The sequence below is a fragment of the Lutra lutra genome, chromosome 3 (assembly GCF_902655055.1).
Source record: "Lutra lutra chromosome 3, mLutLut1.2, whole genome shotgun sequence".
Taxonomy (NCBI): domain Eukaryota; kingdom Metazoa; phylum Chordata; class Mammalia; order Carnivora; family Mustelidae; genus Lutra; species Lutra lutra.
In genome coordinates, this window is record NC_062280.1 from 135,121,835 (window position 1) to 135,144,846 (window position 23,012).

The following is a 23,012-nucleotide window of genomic DNA, read 5'->3' on the forward strand; positions in this document are numbered from 1 at the left end:
CCCAGTTCTTTACTTGCCTGTAACTGCTACTGCTAATGATAATAATTGAAATTCATCAAACACTTACTATTGGCGGTGTGCTTAACACACACACATTCCTTTACTCACTTTTACCTCACTACCTTGTAGACATACCATTTTAGGCATTTTACTTGTTTATAGAATGCTCTCAACTTCACATCTGACAAGTTTTACTTTTTTATTTATTCTTTTTTAAAAGATTTTATTTATTTGAGAGAGAGAGCGAGCACACAAGCAGGGGACGCAGCAGGTGGAGGGGGAAGCAGGCTCCCTGCTGAGCAAGGAACCCGATGTGGCGCTCCATCCCAGGACCTGGGATCATGAACAGAGCCGAAGGCAAACACTTAGCTGACTGAGCCACCCAGGTGTCCCCGCATGGGACAGATTTTATAATACTCTTACCATGTTTTATTACAAAATGAAACAAACAACTTACTAACACAAACTGTACCCTCACACAGGCATATACATACATCCATCCTAAATTCTCACATGTTCATAATTATATTCTTATAATACTCTGTATTTTTTAAGTTAGATCATTGTGATTTAAGTAAAGATTTTAAATGCCTATGGATTTAATTCATCACACAAGTATCTACATCTGCAGAGATAATATGTACACTTAGGTGCTTATTTGTTTCACCTGAGGTACCATGCAGTGCCCATGTGGATAATATCTCTCAGGCCTCCAGATGTTGTGACCTTCAGGCTGGGAGTAGATTGACTCTAAAGAGTGGATCAGGTGATATGTCTTCCTGCATCTTCTGTGGAGAAGGGCAGGCTGCCTCAAAGGGCAGACACCAATGAGAACAAGTGCACCCCAGTCCTTATCCATGGGTGCCCTGGGATGGCCACGCACAGAACGGAGCTAATCTTCTAATGGCCACATGCAGATCTTGCTGTCATGCTAGTACCTTCCCTGTCAATCAGAGAGGGACCACTCAGGCACAGCTCAGCTGTCAGATGGGACATCAGAAGCCCACATTTTTGTTGAGAACAGACATATTTTGTATGAAAATGGAAGACTGTAAAGGGGCTTTTCCTTCTACTCAGCAAAGCTTTATGGGGTCACAGAAGGAGGACACGCCATTCTGTTATGACTGTGGGTATTCACAGCTTCCCAGACAAATGGGTTTAGTCATTTACTGAGTACATCAATAAATTCAGTTTCCTCATACACTGAAGTCTGTGGTACAAAGAGGAAAACTATGGGGCACCTGGGTGGCTCAGAGGGCTAAGCCTCTGCCTTCGGCTCAGGTCATGATCCCAGAGTCCTGGGATAGAGCCCCGCATCGGGCTCTCTGCTCAGCAGGGAGCCTGCTTCCCCCTCTCTTTCTCTGCCTACCTCTCTGCCTACTTGTGATCTCTGTCAAATAAATAAATAAAATCTTAAAAAAAAAAAAAAAAAACAAAGAGGAAAACTAGAATAGGAAGAATACAGACGGCCAAGCAGAGCTGTTAACCTCTCTTTGTCATACTGCCTTTATCCCAGGTGCTTGGCCTTGGAGGCACTCCCAGGGAAAATCTACTCTTGTCATGATTTTTACCTCACTGCTTTGTCCTCTATCTCTGTTATCCTTCCTTGTTTCAGTTTGATTCCACAACCTCTGTCCTTTACAAATGCAGGTAGAAAGTTCCAGTTGGGAGGGGTTTTAAAGTGTGTGAAGCATTTTCTGGATGGGGAACCTGAGAAATAGAGCCATCCTTAAATTTATCTCTGCCTAAATTGGCCTCTTGGAAGCTGTTGCATTTGGTTGCCTTTTGTAGTAGCAGGGATGGGTAAAATAACACTTCCTCTGAGGGAATGGGCACTCCTCTGTGGGGTACCTCTGAGTCGTAACAATAAATGTTTGCTGAAAGATCCTCTGCAACTAGGCTGGACGATTCAAGAGCAGATAGCAGATTGCCAGAGGACTAGAAAGTCTTTGAGGAAATTCCAGGTCATTGTTACTCCCTTGCCCTCTTTTCTAACCCAACCCAGAGAAGTCCGAAAGGATTATTCCATAGGCCAAGGGATAGTAATCATAACAGCAAGCTCTATCATATTTGAGTATCCTCTGTGAGCCCGACAGTGCATTAGGAGCTTCACAGTCATGTCGCAACTAAACCTGCAATTTATATGTCAATTTCCAAGTGAGATCTCTGAGGCTCAAAGAATTTCTTTCCCCAAAATTCTTTGCTAATAAGTGCCAGAGCCAGTGTCTGAATATAGAGAGAGATTTTTTTTTTTTTTTTTCCCTTACAAAGCCCGTCTCTTTTCTCTGAGTTTTATAGTCTTCTGTCATTCCAGGAGACTGAAAAGATATAATTCCCAGAATCATCATTAAACTGCACACTTTGCCAACAGCAACATTGTTTCACCTATTCTTGTGTATGAAAAAACAAAGCAAAACAAAACCAAGAACCAAAGTGATTCCTTCTCTTCTTTTTTTTTTTTTTTAAAGATTTTATTTATTTATTTGACAGAGAGGGAGAGATCACAAGCAGGCAGAGAGGCAGGCGGGGGTGGTGGGGGGGAAGCAGGCTCCCTGCTGAACAGAGAGCCCTATGTGGGGCTCGATGCCAGGACCCTGAGATCATGACCTGAACCGAAGGCAGAGGCTTAACCCACTGAGCCACCCAAGTGCCCCCGATTCCTTCTCCTCTTATTCTTTTAAGTTTTACCTTTATATATCAAGCCAAAAAACGTATTAGGACAGGTAAACAAAACAAGTGTTCTAGGATGATAATCAAGACTACTCCAGGTCTTGCGCAATGCATCCATGTTCAACAGTTGTTTATTGAACATTCACTATAGGAATTCTGCTAAGAGCTGGGGATGAGGGAGCTACACTGAAGAAGGCACATTAACTCTGAAAGGGTATCTTTAGGTGATTCCTATGAAATGATTACTGCTAACAATGCGGAATGCCATGTGCTGTGATACAGGAGCAATCAGCACCCAGAGGAGAAATCTCTAACCTGGAAGGAGAGTCTTAATTTCCTACACATTAGGTTCCCTAACTTTCAGACAGAAACCATCTTTTCTCACTCTTAGTGGTATACAGATAATAATATTAAGATTAGTATTCAAGGGACGCCTGGGTGGCTCAGTTGGTTGGGCAGCTGCCTTCGGCTCAGGTCATGATCCCAGCGTCCTGGGATCGAGTCCCACATCGGGCTCCTTGCTTGGCGGGGAGCCTGCTTCTCCCTCTGCCTCTGCCTGCCATTCTGTCTGCCTGTGCTCGCTCTCTCTCCCTCTCTCTCTGACAAATAAAAAAAAAAAAAAAAGATTAGTATTCAACATTTTTGTTTTGAGGAAAATAGGTAAGAGCTATTTTATTTTGAGGAAAATAGGTAAGAGCTAAAACCTATTTTATATCAAGATCCCATTCATTTTGTTTACCTTTAATAATTTCTAACCAGGGTAAATTGAGTTTTATGTACTTTATTAGCAGAACACAACCTCAAATATAGGTGTTCAAGTATGGATACTTAGCATAGATGTCTGAAGCAATTATTTTATGCAATTATTTTATATTTTATGCAATTATTAACTATTTTGTGCAATTATTTAGTATTTACACTTGAAGTGTCTGCAAACTTCTGACTGAAAGGGGCTCATTCTGATACCTTTGGATACCAAAATCAACCATGAACCTAGTATGACCAGATTAGGAGATAGATATATATATATATACAGTAGAGAATAAACATACCATTCTAGAGGAAAGTAGAACTTAGAGCTCAAGGACCCTAGTCTTATTGGACTCAAAGAAAAGGCAAACTTGTCTGTGTTGAGTGAACCAAACCCATTTCATATGGTAGAATCCGGACGACATAGGCTATTCCATGAAACACAAACACTAGTTAATTGCTTCTAAAATTTTGTACCATTGTCAGTGTCGACATGGGGAGATCACTGGCTAGCCAATGAGACAAGTGTACCAAAATTGAAGGTACAGAATTAGTGAAAGGGTAGTCCACTGCAGCTTAGGACACCAAAATGATAAACAAAGCATGCAAAAATTGAATCTCAATGAGTGTGGAGGCTTTTTGCTTTTTTTCTTTTCTTTCTGAGAATGGAAAACCTTTTGTCTTTTGAAACACAAGGCATTGTCTTAAGAGATGGACAATTCTAAATACTTATTCAAGGTGCAGCACATATCTGTACATTCCTGGCACCAAGTGGTGGATATGAAAAAAGGGGTGCAAAATAAAACCAGTTTAGTGTCTGAAAGTTTCTATGTTCATGAAATGAAAACATTTAATGATAGGAACAAAGATTACCCAAAGATCCACTCTGACCCACATTTGCATAGTGCTAGAGGATGATTTTTGGATCTCGTGGCATCCTGATGTGAACGTGTGATACTTGTTATCATGTGATTTAGATGTTTTCATTATTCTTATTTGTTTCTCTTTCGAGTTCCTGTAAATTTAGCCTATATCAATCACTATGTCTGTTTCAGAGTAAAAACACAGACCATGGAAATTAAGAGAGCTGTCCAAGTTCAAACACATCAGGGACAGACTTCCTACTCAGTACCACTTGTTGACCAGTCTGAGGGCACCATGGTAGCCCGAGGAGGTCCCGGAATATCTTCGGAGTTGGTTTTTGAATGTGCCAAACTTTCCAAAGACGATGAACACTCAGTGCCTTTCTCCATGCGCTGCATTTTCTTTCTCTGTTCCATATAACAAAGATTTTTAGAAAACATTTTGTCCTATCATGTTTTTAGTGGAATCTGTTTTGTTTTTTGTTTTTAATCTGTTCAGGATAATTGAGAAAAGGACAGAATGAACATTATCTTTCAAACATAATGACAACTACTTTATTTCTGAGAACAGAAGTCATTTTTTGCCTAAGTGACAGCCCAGTCAAACCTAAAAGTAAACCCTGAGGTTGCAGATCAAAACATTCATTACAGCACAGTTGCATCGGTTAATAAAGAAGGCACTCCCTGGATTCAGCTTTATCTTTCAAAATGCAAAATACAGAATAATGAAACTGATCCGAAAATCTAAAAATCATCCATGTTCATTATTAAGAATTCTGAGAGATTTAAAGAAGGAAAGGTCCCTCGTAGGCCTACCCTGTGGGAAAGCCAGTGTTAATTAAGGTTGAAGAGCTTGACCCTGCAGTCATTTTTGTGTGTGTCTCTATTTACTTAGCAGAGAGTTTACTGTTTTTAGAATACCTCCCTGACTTTGCCTCTCAACGAACCCCTTCCCAGAGGCTGCTATAGCTTCCATTTAATGGGCTCACTAGGATCTGACATAGGATATGCTGTTACATTACATAATACAGATATTATATTCATAGACCTATTATGTATTTATACATGTAACACATAATATTCTATAACTTTATTAATATGAATATCATACAGCTTTTATACCTTACATAATGCTTTTATAATTTTATATGTATAAATTTATATATAGAATTCTATGAATACATTGGATCTATAAAGGAGTTCTCAAGATACTTGTTTTTAGCTTCCTTTGTTCTGCCTCTGCCGTCCCTGCCGGCTCTGTTTTAGCAGTCATTATGTCTTTTATAATCTCGGTTGAGCCTTCTGTTTGTCTCTGGCGTGAGTGCTGCTGCCTGCTACCCAGAATGTTCTTCCTTTAGCAGTAGACCATAGCGGTTATGGGTTTGGTCTTTGAGACAGGCTTCTTGGGCTCAAATATGGGCATTGCCGCTACCGGCCTAAGCTTCCGCTAGTTCCATGACCTCTGTGTGCCTCATGTCCTCAAGGTAAAATGACAGCCGTAATAGTTCTTATGTGAAAGCCTTGTTGCTGGGAGAAAAACACCCAATACATGAAAAGCATTTAGAATAAGGGCTTCACAAACAGTAAGAACCCCACTCGAATTAGGTAATAATATTTTTTGGGTATTAGCTAATAATTTTTAAGGATGCTACATAAATGCCAGTGGGGGTGGTGTTTACACTTAAAAAGCCATGCTTGCTTGGGGCAGTCTGCATGTGAGTTTCAACTATACATATGAAGTGAAGTTGAAAAATGATGTTAACTAGAAAAATCTACCAGGGAAGCTTTTCTCCCTCTCTCCTTTTTCTGTTTCTCCCATAAACCATCCATTTCTGCCCAAAGCTCGGTCAGCAGAAGACTTAAACATGATGCTGGACCTCTTCGCCCTCTGTCAGACCAAGTGTAGGGAGTGGGTTCAAGACACCAGCTTTCATCTTTATTCATTCTTCAAACCTCCTGGCTCTAGTATCCAGTGCTGGCTTGTTTAATCAAGCCCACATGGGCCATAGCATGTAGGAGGAACTCAGGTACTCAAGGGATGAAGTTATAATGCCTTACATGGGACTTCTATGAATAACTTATTTTTAAAAAGTTGGTCAGTATAGATTAGAAGTATAGCATAACTATTATATATGATCAACTCTGATACAGGCAGACAGAGAGATCATATTCTTTTAAGAATACTAATCCCGAAATGAGGGCCCCACTCCCATGACCTCATCTTAACCTAGTTCCTTCTCAACAGTCCTCACCTCCAAATATCATCAGTCTGAGGGTTAGGGCTTCCATGTATAAATTTTGAGGGACACATTTGGTCCATAGCAAACTTTAAGAAAGAAAGAAAACTTTGTGTACTATTTATACCAATGCCGTTGGAGTAAATGACCTGAGGACTGCCAAAACCTAAGTGATACCAGACTTAATTTCTGTTAGTTAATAAAGAAACTCATTGGATCTCATTGAACACTTGACTTGAATATTTTGTGGCACTTGATGTATTTTTTGCTAATGAAATGTTATAATAATTTCTATGTTTGGTATTTTATGTTTGGTAGAATCCTACTTCATAATAGTAGGATTAATTTTGCCCTTACAAAAACTCATCTTGAAAACAAGATATTTCTCTAGATGTCACTCTATTGACAGCAAATTTTTTGAAGTATCTATGCCTTTTGTCTTCAAAATTTATCTCCTCCCATTTATTCTTTCAGGCTTTTGTCCTCTCTACTCCACCGAAACAGTTCATATAAAGATAACCAGTGACTTCCCTTTGCCAAATCTAATGATTGCTTGATTCTCGACTTTCTTGACTTGTCAGCAGCATTTGAAACATTTCATCAGTTGGTATTTCTTAAAACACTTTCTGCACTTGGCCTCCAAAAGCCACACTCCCTCGGTTGTTCTCATAACTGGGACCCCTCTCAGCCTTCTTTGCTCAGTCTTCCTTATCTCCCTGACCTCTAAATGCCCTGGGGCTAGTCCCTGGATCCATTGTCTTGTTTATCTATAATCCCTCCCTAAATGATTTAATTCTGACTCAGACTTCACATACATCAACAAGCCAGTAACTCCCACTTTTACCTTTCCCATCTGGACCTGTTCACTGAAATCCAGGATTATATGCCCAACTGACTAATTTGACATCTCAGCTTGGATATTTAATGTTCTTAAAATATGTCAAATTACAGGACCCCCCATATTCAATGACTTCTCATGCCTTTATATTGAGAGATGGATGGACATACACACAGACAATGGACAGACCACATATTAAAATACAACTCTGACTCACAAATGACAGCAACTGAGAAACGACACCATGGCCTCTGAAGCCATCAGCCCCAAATGGTCAAAATTTGATCAATAACTGACAGCTTCCCTATTTTTTCTCCTCATTTTCAAGTTAAGACCAACCAGAGAAAGCAGATGTGATCCCATAACTAGTCACATAGGATGCCTCACTTCTAGTCAGCCTGCCCACAGCTTCCCTTGTACCGACAGCTGCTAGTCTGGGCACACCAGCAGCCTTCCCCTTCTTCCTATAAAGCTTTCCAGCTCCTCCAACTCCTCAGCCTGCCTTTGAGCCTGTGCCAAAGACAAGTGATGGTGGCTGACTCCTTTGCTACCGCAAACTTTGAATAGCCACTGTGTTTTCATTCCATTGGGTAATCTTTGATTATTTACACAATATTTTACTCTGACTTAAACACAGAGTCCTTCCAGTGATCCTGAAAGTGCCACCTGATCTTCCCACCACCCACCCAACAACCACTTCTCTGGTCCCATGTCTTGCCCTCTCTTCCTTACTCAGTTTATTCAGGCTACATTGGCCCCCCTGGCCATTCCTTATACACACCTGGCACGACTTGGTCTGAGGCCCTTTTCACTTGTTCATCCCTTTTCCTGGAATTCTCTTCTCTAAGTTATTCACAGAGGGCATCTGGTTACCACCTTACAATCTCAGCTCAAATGTGATTGATATGTTGCTATGTAACACAGGCCCACCAGGATATATACCCTGCCCTAGTCACCCCCTCCCCCATTCCCTTCAGCACACTCTGTTCTCTTCATATAACTTGTTACTTCCTGATATACCATATATTCTTGTATATTTGTTTATTTTGTTCCTCTTCCCCAACCCAACTAGAATGAAAACTGCCTAAGACCAGGGATTTTGTTTACTTCCATATCCCCTCTGCCTAGTAGACATGTCTGGCAAGTACAAGTCACCCAATCAATGTTTGACGAATGAATAATTAGTTGTAAAATCTTATAACCACCCTTTTTTTTTTGATGGTACCATTTTTTATGTTGATCTATCAATCAGAATCTCAGAAGACAACAAATGACATACTTGATTTTTTTTTAGTGTAATAATTAAACTTAAATTAAGTAATTTAAAAAGAATGCAATAATATAACTGTTTGCAAAGGTGTGTGCAAAGATTGGGAAACCACCAAGCATGGTAAAGGCTAGTAAGTTAAAGGCTAGTAAGAGTACGGACCATTACTACCCTTAGGCCTGAGGGCAAGGGAAGAAATTAGTTGAGCCCAGAGAGTGAGCTAGGGAGTCCAGTGGGCACCATGACTGTTATTTGGGGGAAGGGGTGTGGTCAGTCCTGAACCTGGAAGGAGCCCAGGGAATGAATGGCGCAGACCTCATTCTCCTCTTGACCTCCAAGTCCTGCCTGTGCTCCCCTTTGGCTGACCCATTGGGAAGCCAGAGCACAAGGGAAACCTTTGATGTAGCTCACATTCGTCAGCTCCTGGGGCACAGGGCAGGGTGGAGAGGATAAAACATGTACCCCAAGCGCCTATGTCTTATTCCAACAGTCTTTTATAATCATCAAAAACAGTGTGGCTTACTGTTTTAAAAATAACTGTGAAGCATTTTCTATGCATATGCGAGACTTTCAGTGAAACAGACTCCTAGTCACCAAAGTATCTGTTTGGGGGTTATCATGTCAACTTACTGAACTGAATGTTTCCCTAAAAACCCAGTTTTACACTGAGCTATATTTTTCACCAATTTCATTATCCCGTTTTTATTATTTAGCAAGCTTTTCAACTACCTTAAAAATGAATCAGAGTCTTACTATATAAATATAATGTTGTATACTATGTGTTATTGTTATTTTTCTAGGGGAGGAAGGAAGCCACAGATATGTTCCTTTTAGCTGACTAATAGATTTACAAATTCTAAAGGAATTGCAGTTTAAAAAAAACAAGCAAACAAAAAAAATCAAATGTTGAACAATGTATTACTGTGTTTTTAAGCATTAATCATTCAAAAGGAACACATTTGAGGTAAAGAATAGAAGAGCAGATTTTACAAGTTCTGAATTTTTATTTTGACTCAATCAGTAAGAGGCCTTGGCAAGTTAAGCTCAACACTCTGCACCTGAGTTTCTTCATCTGTAAAGTACAAGGTGGGACAAGGTGACTTCGACATCTCTTCAGCCTCTAAAATTTGACTACACCACCGGGAGGTGGTGACCTGTGTCAAGAGAACAAAGTTGCATGTCAGCAGCACTGATTGAGAAAAAACCAGTTACTAGAGATAAAAGCAATGTTGGGCTTTATCTCCAGGTTAAGAATTCTCTGGCCCAGAGCCTGCATGCTTTATACCTACCGTTGCTCCCCTCTTCTCCTCCTTCCCCTCACACTTTATTATTCTAAAAAAATATGCAAGGGGGAAAAGTTCATTGTTAGAGCAATTTTACTTTGCCTAGGATTATTAGAAACTCAGACAAAAATAATAGTAGCTGTGATTGTGTTTTCTCCTTAGAGTCGACTGTATATATTCCCCAGTCCGAATACTCCGTTGAAGAAGATGTTGGTGAGCTGTTCATTCCCATCCGGAGAAGTGGAGACGTGAGCCAGGAGCTGATGGTGGTCTGTTACACACAACAAGGTAGCTCGATTTACCAAAGAACTGAACTGTCCCCCCAAAGATGTGTATATAAGACTCTTTGACATGTTGGAACCATAACATTATGCCTTGAAGGGTATGCTTTATTATTACAGTTTTCATAAAATACAACAAAGCACTTATCCAGAAGTCTTCCTTCACTATTGTATCTCTGAGGAGGAAAAAAAGCAATTACTAGAGATAAGAGGGCCTAGAAACATTGCTGTTACCAAAACATACATGATTTGTGTGGTTATTTATTCTAATACTCAAAGCTGTTTGGACTGCAAGAAATTGAAGTCCCCTTTCCTCACCCAAACCGAATCATGTAGAAGGGGTTATTTTTTTTTTAAAGGGGTGGGGGTGGGGCAAAGAAATACATAACCAAGGAAAAGAAACTAATTTCAAAGTAATTTGAAACTCTGAATTTCAAAATATTTCTTTTACTCATTGGGTAAACCTCCTCTGAATTTCAAGATATTTCTTTTGCTCACTGGGTAAGCCTCCTCTAAAAGGTGATTTTATGTAACACCAAATTAAAATTAATATATAATATTCATTAATAGACCAAATATCTTTCTAAGAAACAGGTAGATTTTCTAAGAATGTAAAAGACAAGATCATATCAGCAGTTGATATCTGAGCAGACTTCATGAAAATTCCCATTAATGTATTTATATGAGTTGAAAGGTAGTAAAGAATTGTGGTCAGAAACACAGACTCCAGGGTCCACCTTGGGCCCTGGGTCCCAGAGCAGGTAGTTTAACCTCTGTAAACCTCCAGTGTGTAACCCCCAATAGACTGTTGAGAGGATTAAGCAAGTAATGCATGGAAAGCACTTGGCACTTTGCCTGCACCCAGTAAGCACTGGAATACAAGGAGCTATTATTTTGTAATATTGTGTTCTTCTGAAAGACCAGTGGCAGGAAGTAGAGAAGAAAACACTTGAAATGTAATATTCTTTGTATGTTTGAGACCACTATGAAGGTGCCTTATGATACTACAACAGTATGTAGGCACTATTGCAATTGCCAGAGAGGTTCAGATATACAAATTGACCATGAAGATGTTGCATGTGAAAATAATTATATCTGGAAACACCCTTGTAACATGTTCTACATAAACATCATTTGGATTCTCTACCCCCAGGCACAGCAGGTGGAACTGTGCCCACATCAGTGCTGTCCTATTCAGATTACATATCCAGGCCGGAGGACCACACCAGTGTCATCCGCTTTGACAGAGATGAGCACGAGAAAATGTGTCGCATCATTGTTATTGACGACTCCTTGTATGAAGAAGAGGAAACATTCCATGTCCTTCTGAGCATGCCCATGGGTGGGAGGATTGGATCGGAGTTCCCAGCAGCTCAGATTAAGATCATCCCTGACAAAGACGATGGTAAGTACTAATTTACTTGAAAATTATTCTGCCTACCAGGCAGACCAATATCAGGCACAACTTGTGACAGATAAATGAGAGTATAAAAGAATTATAGCAGGCATGTGCATTTTATATTTGGTTTTATAGTGTATTAAGTTTCAAAGTTGGCTGCATCAATTTGTCTGTCTTGATTCAATATTTTTAAAAGGCAAAAGTCACACTTATGTATGTTTTTTTCCTCTGTACAGTTTTCTTTTACAATGCCATTTACCATTAGGTGATTAAATTTTTCCAATTTCATGAGGAAGAATAGAAGCAATTGTAATCAATTTATTTCCTTTTTGTTTGATTCGTTTTGCTTTTAAAAGCTTATATTTTGCAATGTTAATCTCAGTATTTGAACTTGGTTAACAGAGAAACCCATCTGACAAGACTGCTAAACTAATAACTAGAAAGATAATGTGTGGAAAATGAATTTAAAAAGAAAATGTGTGGAAAATGAAATCCAACAGGCAGCTCCCTGCCCCCAAAAGGAGGGGGGTTTATTCTAGACCACTCTTCCTGAGGGAAACTCAATTACCATAAAATAATCCCACTTTCAGAGTAGAAGAAGGGAGTAGAAGGGTCTTAATCTTCTCAGCTCAAGAAATAGTTTGTGCCTGAAAGGGCACCTGGTTGGCTCAGTCAGAACAGTATGTGACTCTTGATCTTGGGGTTGTGAGTTAGAGCTCCACGTTGGGTGCTGAGATTACTTAAAAAAATAAAACCTTAAAAAAAAGAAAAGAAAAAAGAAATAGCTTGTGCCTTGAGAAAAGAAAATAAATGCAAAAGTACAAAAGACAGAGACAACAGAAAACACTCTATTTGTTTCATCTGACTAATCTTTATCTTTACCACTTACCTGACTTTCAAAGCCAGAATGTCTCTTCGAGTAAGAGAGTTGGTGTCCTTCAGCCAAGAAGAATCTCCCACATCCATTATGTACTCCCCAACGTACTATAGTTGACCTCAATTGCCAACACTTGGCAAGAGGTCTTTCTGTTTCACTGTTGAAAGTCATCTTAATCCATCTACCATATACTTCTCTGCACAAATATCATGAAGAGAGATAAGGAAACAAAAATGTTTTTTCCCTTCTTCCATGAATCAAAATGCCTCTAGGGTGCGTATTTGCTTCTATAAGCCATTAATCTCCTGGCATTAGGGCAAAGCACTTTGGTTTGGAATCTTTGTTTTTTATTGACTCACTCAACTTTCACTGATATCCTACATTAGGCATGACATGGTGATTGGCTGGACAGGAAAGTCTGAAGAATAATGTCTGGGCTTCTAGCTAGGGCAGTTGAGTTCACAGTGGTCCAGTTCACCGTGCTAAGGAGAATGGGGAAGAATACGTTTAGGGATGAAACAATGACTTCGTTTAGAACATGTTAGTTTGAAGGGCCTGCATGCTTTCAAAGTGCTGGACATGGAGTAGGAAATTGGAGATATGGGTCTGGAGATTAGAATGAACATAGTCACACACTAGAGACATTGTTCCATACTATCTCTGTTGATAATAATAAAATCATTGGAGAAGATAAAATTGCTTTAGAGGACATGCAAATTAACCCTCATGTGATTTATAATATGGGCATATTCTACTCAATTCTCTTATTTTAAAAAAACAGAGTGTATTTCATGAATCCTAAAGAGACAATACGAAATGATGAAGAGGAAGGCAGTCACTATAAGGGTAGAAATTCCAGTAAAGAAAGTGCTAGAAAGAATCTAAGAATCAAGCAAATTTCAGTGTCTAAGTGCTGTAAAGCATTATAAATTGGTAATATCTCACATGCGATAAGCTAGGTCATTATCTTAAATTTTTTTGCCCATTCAAAATTTTTAACAAGTCTATTTGAGGGATTTTTTTGCAACATGTAAATATTTCACTCAGTTTTTAAAATGAAACCCAAAGCTTATTTAAGAGGAGTTTGCTTTGTGGTCATCTCTGTTGGAATACTTCATCTTACTAGCTGTCTGGTCAGATTTTACTCATGTCTCTAATACTTCATCAGTAAAATGGGGATACTAATTTTACCTATGTTTTTGACATTTTGAAGTTGATGTCTTATAAGTGTGTTTTGCTTGTCACATACATAGTTTATAAATTTAAACAATATTGCTAGCCATAAAGAACCTTCATCATCGAGAGAGGAAGAATGCTGGTTTATAAGGAAAAAGTCAAATTTCATACATGTACAATAATACTGAAACATACAAACAGTTGTCCCTTCTGAACACTTATAGGTACCAGGAACTTTACATGAATTATCCAGTTAAGTCTCAAAACCATGTTATGGAATAGGTAGGTATCTCCTCTCCTCGGCAAATGGGAAAACTGGATTCAGTCTAAGAAAAGTGCTTAAGATCATACAGATGTAAAGTGTTGGATATATGTCCTAAATTTTGGTCTATTTCACTCAGATTTGATGTGCTTCATCAGTAGGCTTTAATGAGTCCTGACACTCATCAAGGAGATTAAAATATAAGCAATACCTGATGACAATTGTCATAGCATCTAGAAAAGAATAAATATAGGTCCACACTGATAGGGCGGGGAAATGTATGGTTTCTGAGGGTGGCCTATCTTTTAGTCACTAAAAGTTATGTAATTAGAGTAGGGAAGATGTTCAAGCCTGTTACGTAATCTGGATGAAATATTCCTCCTGATGTAGCACTCTTTGCTCTGATTGCTGGGTCTGTTTCTGTGATAATGGGTATACCAGATGATAAATCATCCGTCCATTCCCTGACTAATAAGAAATAAATTCTTTGTGACTTTGTAACTCAGAGCAATTGGAATTTTAAAAAGTGAATTGATTCTCCAAAGCTAGATTATTCCTCAGTGAAGTTATGGGATGATGTTTCTGTGCCTACATAGGAGAAGATCAAAACCTAGACCACAAGTGACTCTTTCCAGATCCCAGTATCAGAAGATCTCACCCGGGACCAAGGGTTTTCTCTGTGCAGACTCTCAGGGGTGTGAGAGTAGAAAGGGGCTCAAAGAGCAGAAATACACCTGGCCGAATCTGTTTGGAATCTTAAGAAATAGCTAAAGCCTTCATTGAGTTTGGAAGAGACTTCCACATGAGCTACACACTAATGTAAGAACAATGCTGTCATTTTGGGCGGCTCTGGACGTCCTCCATTACTGTCTCCAGTCCTCAGTACTTCAGTAATGGTTATGGCCTCTCTTCTCCGGGAGGAGTATAAAGTCAGGGCTAAACGTATTTCACTAATCTTCGCTGTCAGTCTGTGGAAGGTAATTAAGGAACGTTCTAGCTGAATCCATTTTCTGCTTTTGTGCAACAACCCACAGGGGTTTTAGCTGAAGTGGCTGGCTTCCTCGACCACCCTGGACGAATTACCATTCTAGATATGAGCCAGGGACATGTAAGAGGCAGCACGGTGAGCCCTATGGTAAAAGTAACTCAACTGAGCGCCGTTCAGAAGCTTATGGACATCAGAAATGCTCTCTGACAGCAGGACTACTTTAGAGAAGAAAAATGTTTCTAATACTAGAAAAATACATCGTGGTATGGTGTGTGGGTGAAATATGTTTTATTCATTTGTGCTGAGCTGAAAGACCTGGTCATCATCCTTTTTTCTGTCTGAATACCGTTATTTGCATTAGGGTAAGCTCCAATTAAGTAAAGCCAGGCCAGTCATTGGGAAGAACGGCCAAATTCAATTAAAGTAATAGCTGGACAAAACAAAGTTACATTCTGATTTAGTGTGCTTGACTTAGAACAATACTAAAAATCAAGGTATAGGAAAATGAGTCTCTAGCTGCTTAGAATATTAATTCATTGCAGGTATTAGCAGACTATTTGAAATAGCTGGTGACTCTGAGGATTTAGTGAATGCCAATGGATGTTCAGTGCATGAAAGGTATTGCTGGAGTGCACTGGATGGTAAAGATTATACCAGGTGTTCCCCATGGCTAGGATTCTAGATATAATGATGTAGATATTCTACACTTGGAAAACAACAATAACATAAAACAATATATGAAATATCCTGCCATCTAAAAAAAATTGAATCCTACATATCATATACACACAGAGCAAATATTTGTTGTGTGTTTACAAAGTGTAATGAGATGATAGGTAGAGGCTACAGAGACATTTAAGACATAGGCCAGAACCTCACAATGCATACAGTCTATTTGGGAGGAAAAAAACTAAGTGCATAAAAGGTTAAATGAGAATCATTTCATTTCAGTCATAATTTGAAACAGTAAAAGGGAGACTAAGAAGGCAGAGTGGGATTAAACACAAGTGCATGATCACTCTGTGCGTCAGAGGAGGAGCAGAGGAACATGAACAGCAGGGAAGGATTCAGGTAAATGGAGAACAGAACAAAGTATTCCAGGATTACATGAGTGAACACTTGAGGGAAGGCAAGGGTCTGAGAGAAGCAGACAATCCAGTTGGGCCAGATTGCCTTTCTGAGGAAGGTTGAGTGCTCAAGTCCTTGAGTTGGCTCTTGGACCCGAGTTGTAGATCCACTTTGCTATTGTCTAGCCAAGGAATCTTGACCAATCCACTTTTCTTCTTCAGTCTGTTTTCCTCACTGAAACATGAGCATATTATCGCCTGAATTTTCTACCTCTCTCAGAACTTTTGTAAGGACCAAACATGAGCTGTACGAAAGCATTTTAAAACCTAGCTAAAGAAGAGAAAAGTGGGCCTCATGAGCAGTAGAGTCTGTGAGAGACTGAAGCATATCGTGGGTGCCACTGAATGCGATAAGGAGTTCCAAATTTATTGGGTAGGGAGCACTTGGAAGTGTTTGAGTGAGAGAATGCAACAGTCAGAGCTGTATTGGGAAGTTATTAACTAGATAGCCATGTAAGTGAACCCGATTGGAACCAAAAGTGTAGAGTGAGATTTTGAGGCTGGCAAGGAAGCAGCCCACTGCTAAAAATACCCACTCTGACTTGGATCTTATGCAGGTAGGAAGGAGGAGGGGAATTTAAAATGTATGTTTCTGAAAAACTGTGTGTGTCTTGACAGGTTCAATGAAGGGAAGGTACCAATTCGTTATAGGAGGTTAGGTGAGGGAACCAGCCAAGGGAAAGGAGATTGGAAGAAGAAGAAAAGTTATTTAAACAGGTCAAGTTCAAGTTAGCTATGGGTTCATGCCAGTGAAACCGGGTAATAGGCCTCCATTATTACGGAACTGACTAAGCTGGAGTTAGGGATTTGTGTTAAATGCACAGTTGCACACCTGATGGTGACAACAAAAAGCAGTAGGATGCATGAGACCCACAAGAAAAAGAGGAGAGGGTAAAAGGGTAAATCACTGTGCAGTACAATTTCACATATATTTCCAATAAATCAGGTGTATAAAGTAGAATAACTAAAAGTTATTAGAATATATATCTATTAAATATTAATATACAGATTTGAGGGCTGTTAGTTGCAAATAAATCATTAAATATTGTTTATTATATAATAAGGAAATTATGGGAATATGCAAAATGAAGCACATCATTGGAGTTGCCAAACAATAAGTACACTTTTGGGCCCTTTCAACTGGTTTTAAACATTGCCTCTTTCTAAAATAACTAACACTGGGGCACCTGGTTGGCTCAATTTGGTTAAGGTTCCGAATCTTAGTTTCAGTTCAAGTTATGATTGCTGGACCGTGAGGTCGAGCCCCATGTCTGGCTGCACTCACAGGGAGTCTGCTAAAAGATTGTTTCACTCTGCCCCTCGCCCTCTCTAAAATAAATAAATCTTAAAAAAATAAAAATAGAATAGCTAACATTAAAATAGTGCGGTTTTGTTCCATCATCTTATTCAGATTTTCAGTTAAATTTAAGCCATTTTATGGTAAAAAAAAAAAGTTACTTCATACCATATTTTGAAATTATAATGGTTTCAGGAGGGGGTAGCGCAAAATTACAGGCTTAATTCATTATTAACAAACTCATGGGTGGGAGAGGGGACCAATAAGAGCGTTTGTAGATGTGAATGAATGAGTCATTCACTAAATCTGTGTAGTAAGGTCCAGAGAAGTGAGACTTCCCAGGTTTGACCTTTGGGAGGACCCTCAGATTCTCCATTCCTGGTCCTCTCTACCTATTTGTGAACCTGGCTGGCCCCAGTGCCCAGCAGCCCAGCTGTAAACAGGGAGCCACTCCACAGTAGGCTGAGGTCAGGGGCATGTATTAAAATCAGGCAAATGAGGGCGCCTGGGTGGCTCAGTGGGTTAAGCCGCTGCCTTCGGCTCAGGTCATGATCTCAGGGTCCTGGGATCGAGGCCCGCATCGGGCTCTCTGCTCAGCAGGGAGCCTGCTTCCCTCTCTCTCTCTCTCTCTCTCTCTGCCTGCCTCTCCATCTACTTGTGATCTCTCTCTGTCAAATAAATAAATAAAATCTTAAAAAAAAAAAAAAATCAGGCAAATGAGCTCGAGTCCGAAGGGAGTTCATTAGCAATAGGAGTACATTTGATTCAACTGGTTATGGTCAGTAGCTCTAAAGGACCTTGCTGCTATGCTGCTGTGAAGTCCCTTAGTCTTCTGAAAACTATTGACACGGTGCACTACTCGCAGCAGGAAAGGCATGGAGAGCTTTGTTCCAGTGCACACACGCACCCTTGGCAAGCAGCCACTTGAATCTCTCCAGCTAGGCGCATGAAAACATTCACCGCTGCTACCAGAAAAGGCAGAGGCTCCAGAGCTCCTTAGGAGACCAGCTAACCATTTTGTATAATTTATACTGAAGAATGACCTTGTGGCCCCCAAGAAAGTGAGTACAGGGAACTGGGCCAGGATACAGGGCCAGTCCACCCAAGAATAAACTCTTACATTCATGGGGTGTAAATTTGCAGGCATGTCGTTGGCTAGGGTGGTTCTAAGACATTAAGATTGTGATATTGAGGGCCACCTGCGTGGCTCAGTGGGTTAGGCCTCTGCCTTCGGCTCAGGTCATGATCTCAGGGTCCTGGGATCGAGCCCCGCATCAGGCTGTCTACTCGGCAGGGAGCCTGCTTTCCCCTCTCTCGGCCTACTTGTGATCCCTCTCTGTCAAATAAATAAATAAAATCTTAAAAAAAAATTGTGATATTGAATAGGACCATACTGTTCACAATATGAAATTAACTCATGTCTTTATTTCTTAGGGCTTCATAGATATTTTATATGATATATGTCATATACCGACACAAGCATCTTCTTTGGTGTATTAAGACTTTTGCTTGAATTATATCATTTCACACACAGACACGCAAACTCTGAGCAAGGTTTTATGATGCCTTAGTGTCATCCTTTGTGAGTGGTTAGATAATTTGCTCAGGGTCACATAGCTGGTAAGCACTGGGCTAAGCGGACAGGAGGGACCATGCCACTAACCATTAGGCTGCCTTCTGATTCTATGCTGTTCTACTTAAAGGTAGTAGGAGGTATCCTAATAGAGAACTTGACTAGATGATATAAGCTATATACTTCTATATACATATAGCCCCCCAAAATCCTAAACTAATTAAAATGCTGATAGTTACAGGCTTTAGGCATAAACTCTGTACATAAACTATTCAGGTTCACCTTTTATGAATTTGAATTCTAAGGATCATTAGGAAAGCACAGTAGTGTCTTCTGGTACTTCAGCTGGACAAGGAGCAACATTGGTTTTTTTCCCCATCATTTAGCAATCTGCCCACTTCTTAAAGGATCAGATTCGGGCTGTCTTGTCAAATCCTTATGGGTGAATGCCGTCTTGTGTTTGTTCTGTCTTGTTCATGGTAACACCAAATGCCTGACTCTCATCTCTTCCACATAGGAGAGTGGGTGCTGGCCGTGTAATACTATCTTGTAGACATCAAAGGGTAACTGTTGCTGATTTATTACCCCAAAACCCTGGAAGTAGATCACTAAACCTTTGTAGAAACCTCAGGATCTCAGTCACAGATGAATTCCATTTTAGTGCTAAAAATCACATAAATCTGAAAAGTGACTTCTCACATACTAGACTTAGAAATTTTTGTGAGGTTAAAATTATTAAAAGAGGTGTTACAGTAAAAACAATAAAAATATAAGAGATTGAGTAATTAGAAAAGAGCTCTTAATAAATGTGATTGTTAGCATCTGATATTGTAAATTATTTGCCAGAAACAGCTATAGCTTGGCTGAAAACAGAACTTCAAAGCCTTGACCTTCACATCCCATAATGTAAGGAGAGGCCAGAGTCTGTAAAATACAATGAATGTAACACAGGCATGATGATTTATTTACCAAGTCCAGACAAGGCATATATATCTGGTCTGTTGTGGAAAACACACACTTCATAATTTCTGTTATTAAATGGACAAGATCATCTCCTTTTATGATATTAGAAGGAAAAAATAAGAAAAAAATTTGGAATGTATGTACTATTTTCTGACACTTTTGATCTGCCAGTTCATTGGTCACCGTAAAAATGTGAATCTTGTTCATTTGCTTCTTTATAAAACCTGTCACCATCCAGAAGCAGTTCTACTGAAATTAGGGCTCCTTACCCGGTGGCCAGGTTCTCTGTGTACCTTTCGGGGCACACGCTACAGGGGCAAACAGATTCAACATGGCGAACGATAAGACCAGCCTCCCCATGTAATGGGAGCTTTCAAAGGAGCATCCAGTGTGGCTTCGGTTCCGGAAAGGCCAGGTCTCCTCCACACAAAGAGCTGAGCAGACTGAGTCATGCGAGTTGGCAGCTCACAAATTGATGTGCATTATCACATGCCCCCTTAGGCTGTGACAATCTCTCAATTGCACAGTTTGGAACGAGCCAAGTCACAGGACAGATCAGCAGTCGCCAAGTTGAAACACAGGCTTGTAAAAAGAAATTAAATGGTTGGTAGAGCTTTATTAGCGAGTACTCTTTTAAAAATTCTGAATAGTCAGAATATAGGCATTGTGAGAGAAAAAGAGTTCTCTTTTTACGCGTCCTCGGGCTGCAGTATATCTCTGCTTCAGTTTCCCTGAGGGTGTTTCACCAACAGTCTGTCACACTCTCAGGAAGTACGCCACAAAGTCAAAGCTCTGGACTCAAAATGCCAACAAGAAGCTCATTCTTTTCTCCTTCTCTTCCCCTTCCTCCTCCACCTCCTCCTCCTTCTTCTTTTTCTCCTCCTGCTTTCCTTCGAGAATCACACCTCTTTAGAGGGATAATTTTCAAGACCACACTCATTGCCAGGGAAAGCTTGAAAAAGCCAAAGCCAGGGAGGGTTCTTCATGTCCTCACTGCTGCAAGGGGATATCTTATAAGACACGATTATAAATAGTATAGGTGTTCACTTTACACCTTGCAGGTCGAGAGTGCATGGTGTGTGGCTCAGTGAACTGACGAAATGCTATCTACACTATGCGTTAGGGTTGAAAGAGACACAGAATGTTTTAAACTCACTTTCCAGAGGATCTCAGTCTTCCTAATGAATCTAACTACCATGTTTTAACTAACACTGGTCCAGAATGCGTATTTTGAAGTTCTTTAAATGTCAGTATGTCTAAATATCAGTGTTACTAGACCCAGTTCAATGGTACTGAAGGGACAAATAAACTACTAGCAGGAGAAGGTGTTTGATTAATTCTCTGAGGAGAGCTTCATTACCTTGTTCAAAACACTGCTTCATCCCTTGACATTTCTGTGAAGAGGGAAACTCCATCAAACCCTTGTGTCATAATTATGGAAAACCCAATCATTTGCTTATGTATGGAATCTTCTTTTCTTTTTAAACAGTAAAGGGGAAGTATGTTACCATGGGTCTAGTGACTTAACTTCTGAAAGAAATCAAAGCAAATTAGGGCAGATGGTTCTTGCTCTAACCTGGTTTTTCTCCCGTGTTCCTAATCTTGGTAAGCAATTCTACCAGTGCTAGACTCCTTTTTCTCACTCCCCAACCCAATACCCTAATTCTGCCTCCTTTATATCTTCGAATACCATATCCTTACTCTCTTTCCTGTCTGAACTGCTGACCGCTCATCCATCCAGCTTCATATTTTGCCCAGATTCCTGGAGTTGCTGTGAACCAGTTGCCCTGCTTCCAGTGTGCCTACCCCCAGCCTATCCATCTCCCAGGCCCCCTAAACACTCATTTTATCACTGCCCTCCACTTCTTAAAACTTAGCACACCTTGGGGCACCTGGCTGGCTCAGGAAGGTAGGTAACTGACTCTTGATTTCAGCTCAGGTCATGATCTCAGGTAGTGAGATGGAGCTCCTCACCCAGCACAGAGCCTGCTTAAGATTCTCTCTCTCCCTCTCACTCTGTCCCTCCCCAACTCACACGCATGTGCAGGTTCTCTCTTTTTCTCTCTATTTAAAAAAACAAACAACAACAACAACAAAACGACTACACTTCTCACGTGATGACTTCTAGGCTAAGATTCCAACCCCTTAGCTCGGCACACAAAGTCCTGTGTGACCTGGCCACTGCTTTCTGTTTTTCTCCTGACCCCACTTCCTCACCCTGAGCAGCATCCCAAACATGCCAAATGTTCTGCAGTCCCCAGATGTGTGAAGCTCTGTGCTGCTGCTTCTGCTCAGGACATCCTCGCACTCCACCCCCTCATGCTCTACCTGGTGACCTCCCATCAGTGTCTCAAAATCCAGCTGCTAATAAGAATAATGACTAACCAGCACAAACTGGCCCTCACTATGTGGAGGGCATGTGCTGAGCACTTAATGGCTACTTTCTTATTTTGTCCTTTCAAAGGAAACATCCACAATTAAGGGACAAGGGAAAGATGAGAAAATAACCAGAGGAGAGTGGTATTACAGAAGGAAGAGAAAAAAAGGAATTCAGGAAGACTGGTATGGTCCACAGCATTCTATTCTGAGGGGAGAAAAAAGAACACAGATTCTCAATAAGTAGTTGGATTGAGCAAAGAATAGGACACCAGTCAACCTGGAGAGAGGATTTCCAGATGCTTTGGAAGATGAAGCCAATGACCAATAAGTTTTGATGTCAATGGGAGCTAAAGAGTTAAAGATAATGGATAGTCTTTGAAAGTTACTATTCAAGGGAAAGGAAGAAAGGAGGAACTTTCAGATCAAATAGTGATGCTTGTGGCTGTGAACGAAGGTGTGGTAGTATTGAGGGAAAGATTATGATAATCTTAAATTGGGAAGAATGAGCAAGGAGATAGATATAATTTGTAACATCAGTAATTAGCGAAACCAGGTAGTACAATTCAAGCAATTATAATTGCTTCATGCATGGAAGCTATATGCCTGGGACACCAGACTGCCCAGTGTCTAGTCCTGGCTTTGTCTAAGGAGATACATCACCTGTCGAGACCCAGTTACCTTATGAGAACACCTATCTCTTAGGGCTGTTATGAAGAATAAATAAGTTAATATATATAAAGTACTTAGAATAACAGTATGTTTAGTTAGCATTATTATTACTG

The 23,012-nt window shown here is 40.1% G+C and overlaps 1 protein-coding gene across 1 annotated transcript in view; it reads left to right on the top strand.

Moving 5' to 3' along the window:
• The window catches only part of FREM2 (FRAS1 related extracellular matrix 2), a 158,300-nt gene that overhangs the window by 79,161 nt on the left and 56,127 nt on the right, over positions 1–23,012 (top strand). The window contains exons 5-6 of the mRNA XM_047723239.1: positions 10,071–10,196; positions 11,343–11,594. Coding sequence (XP_047579195.1) covers positions 10,071–10,196; positions 11,343–11,594 — 378 coding nt within the window. The remainder of the gene's footprint in view (positions 1–10,070; positions 10,197–11,342; positions 11,595–23,012) is intronic.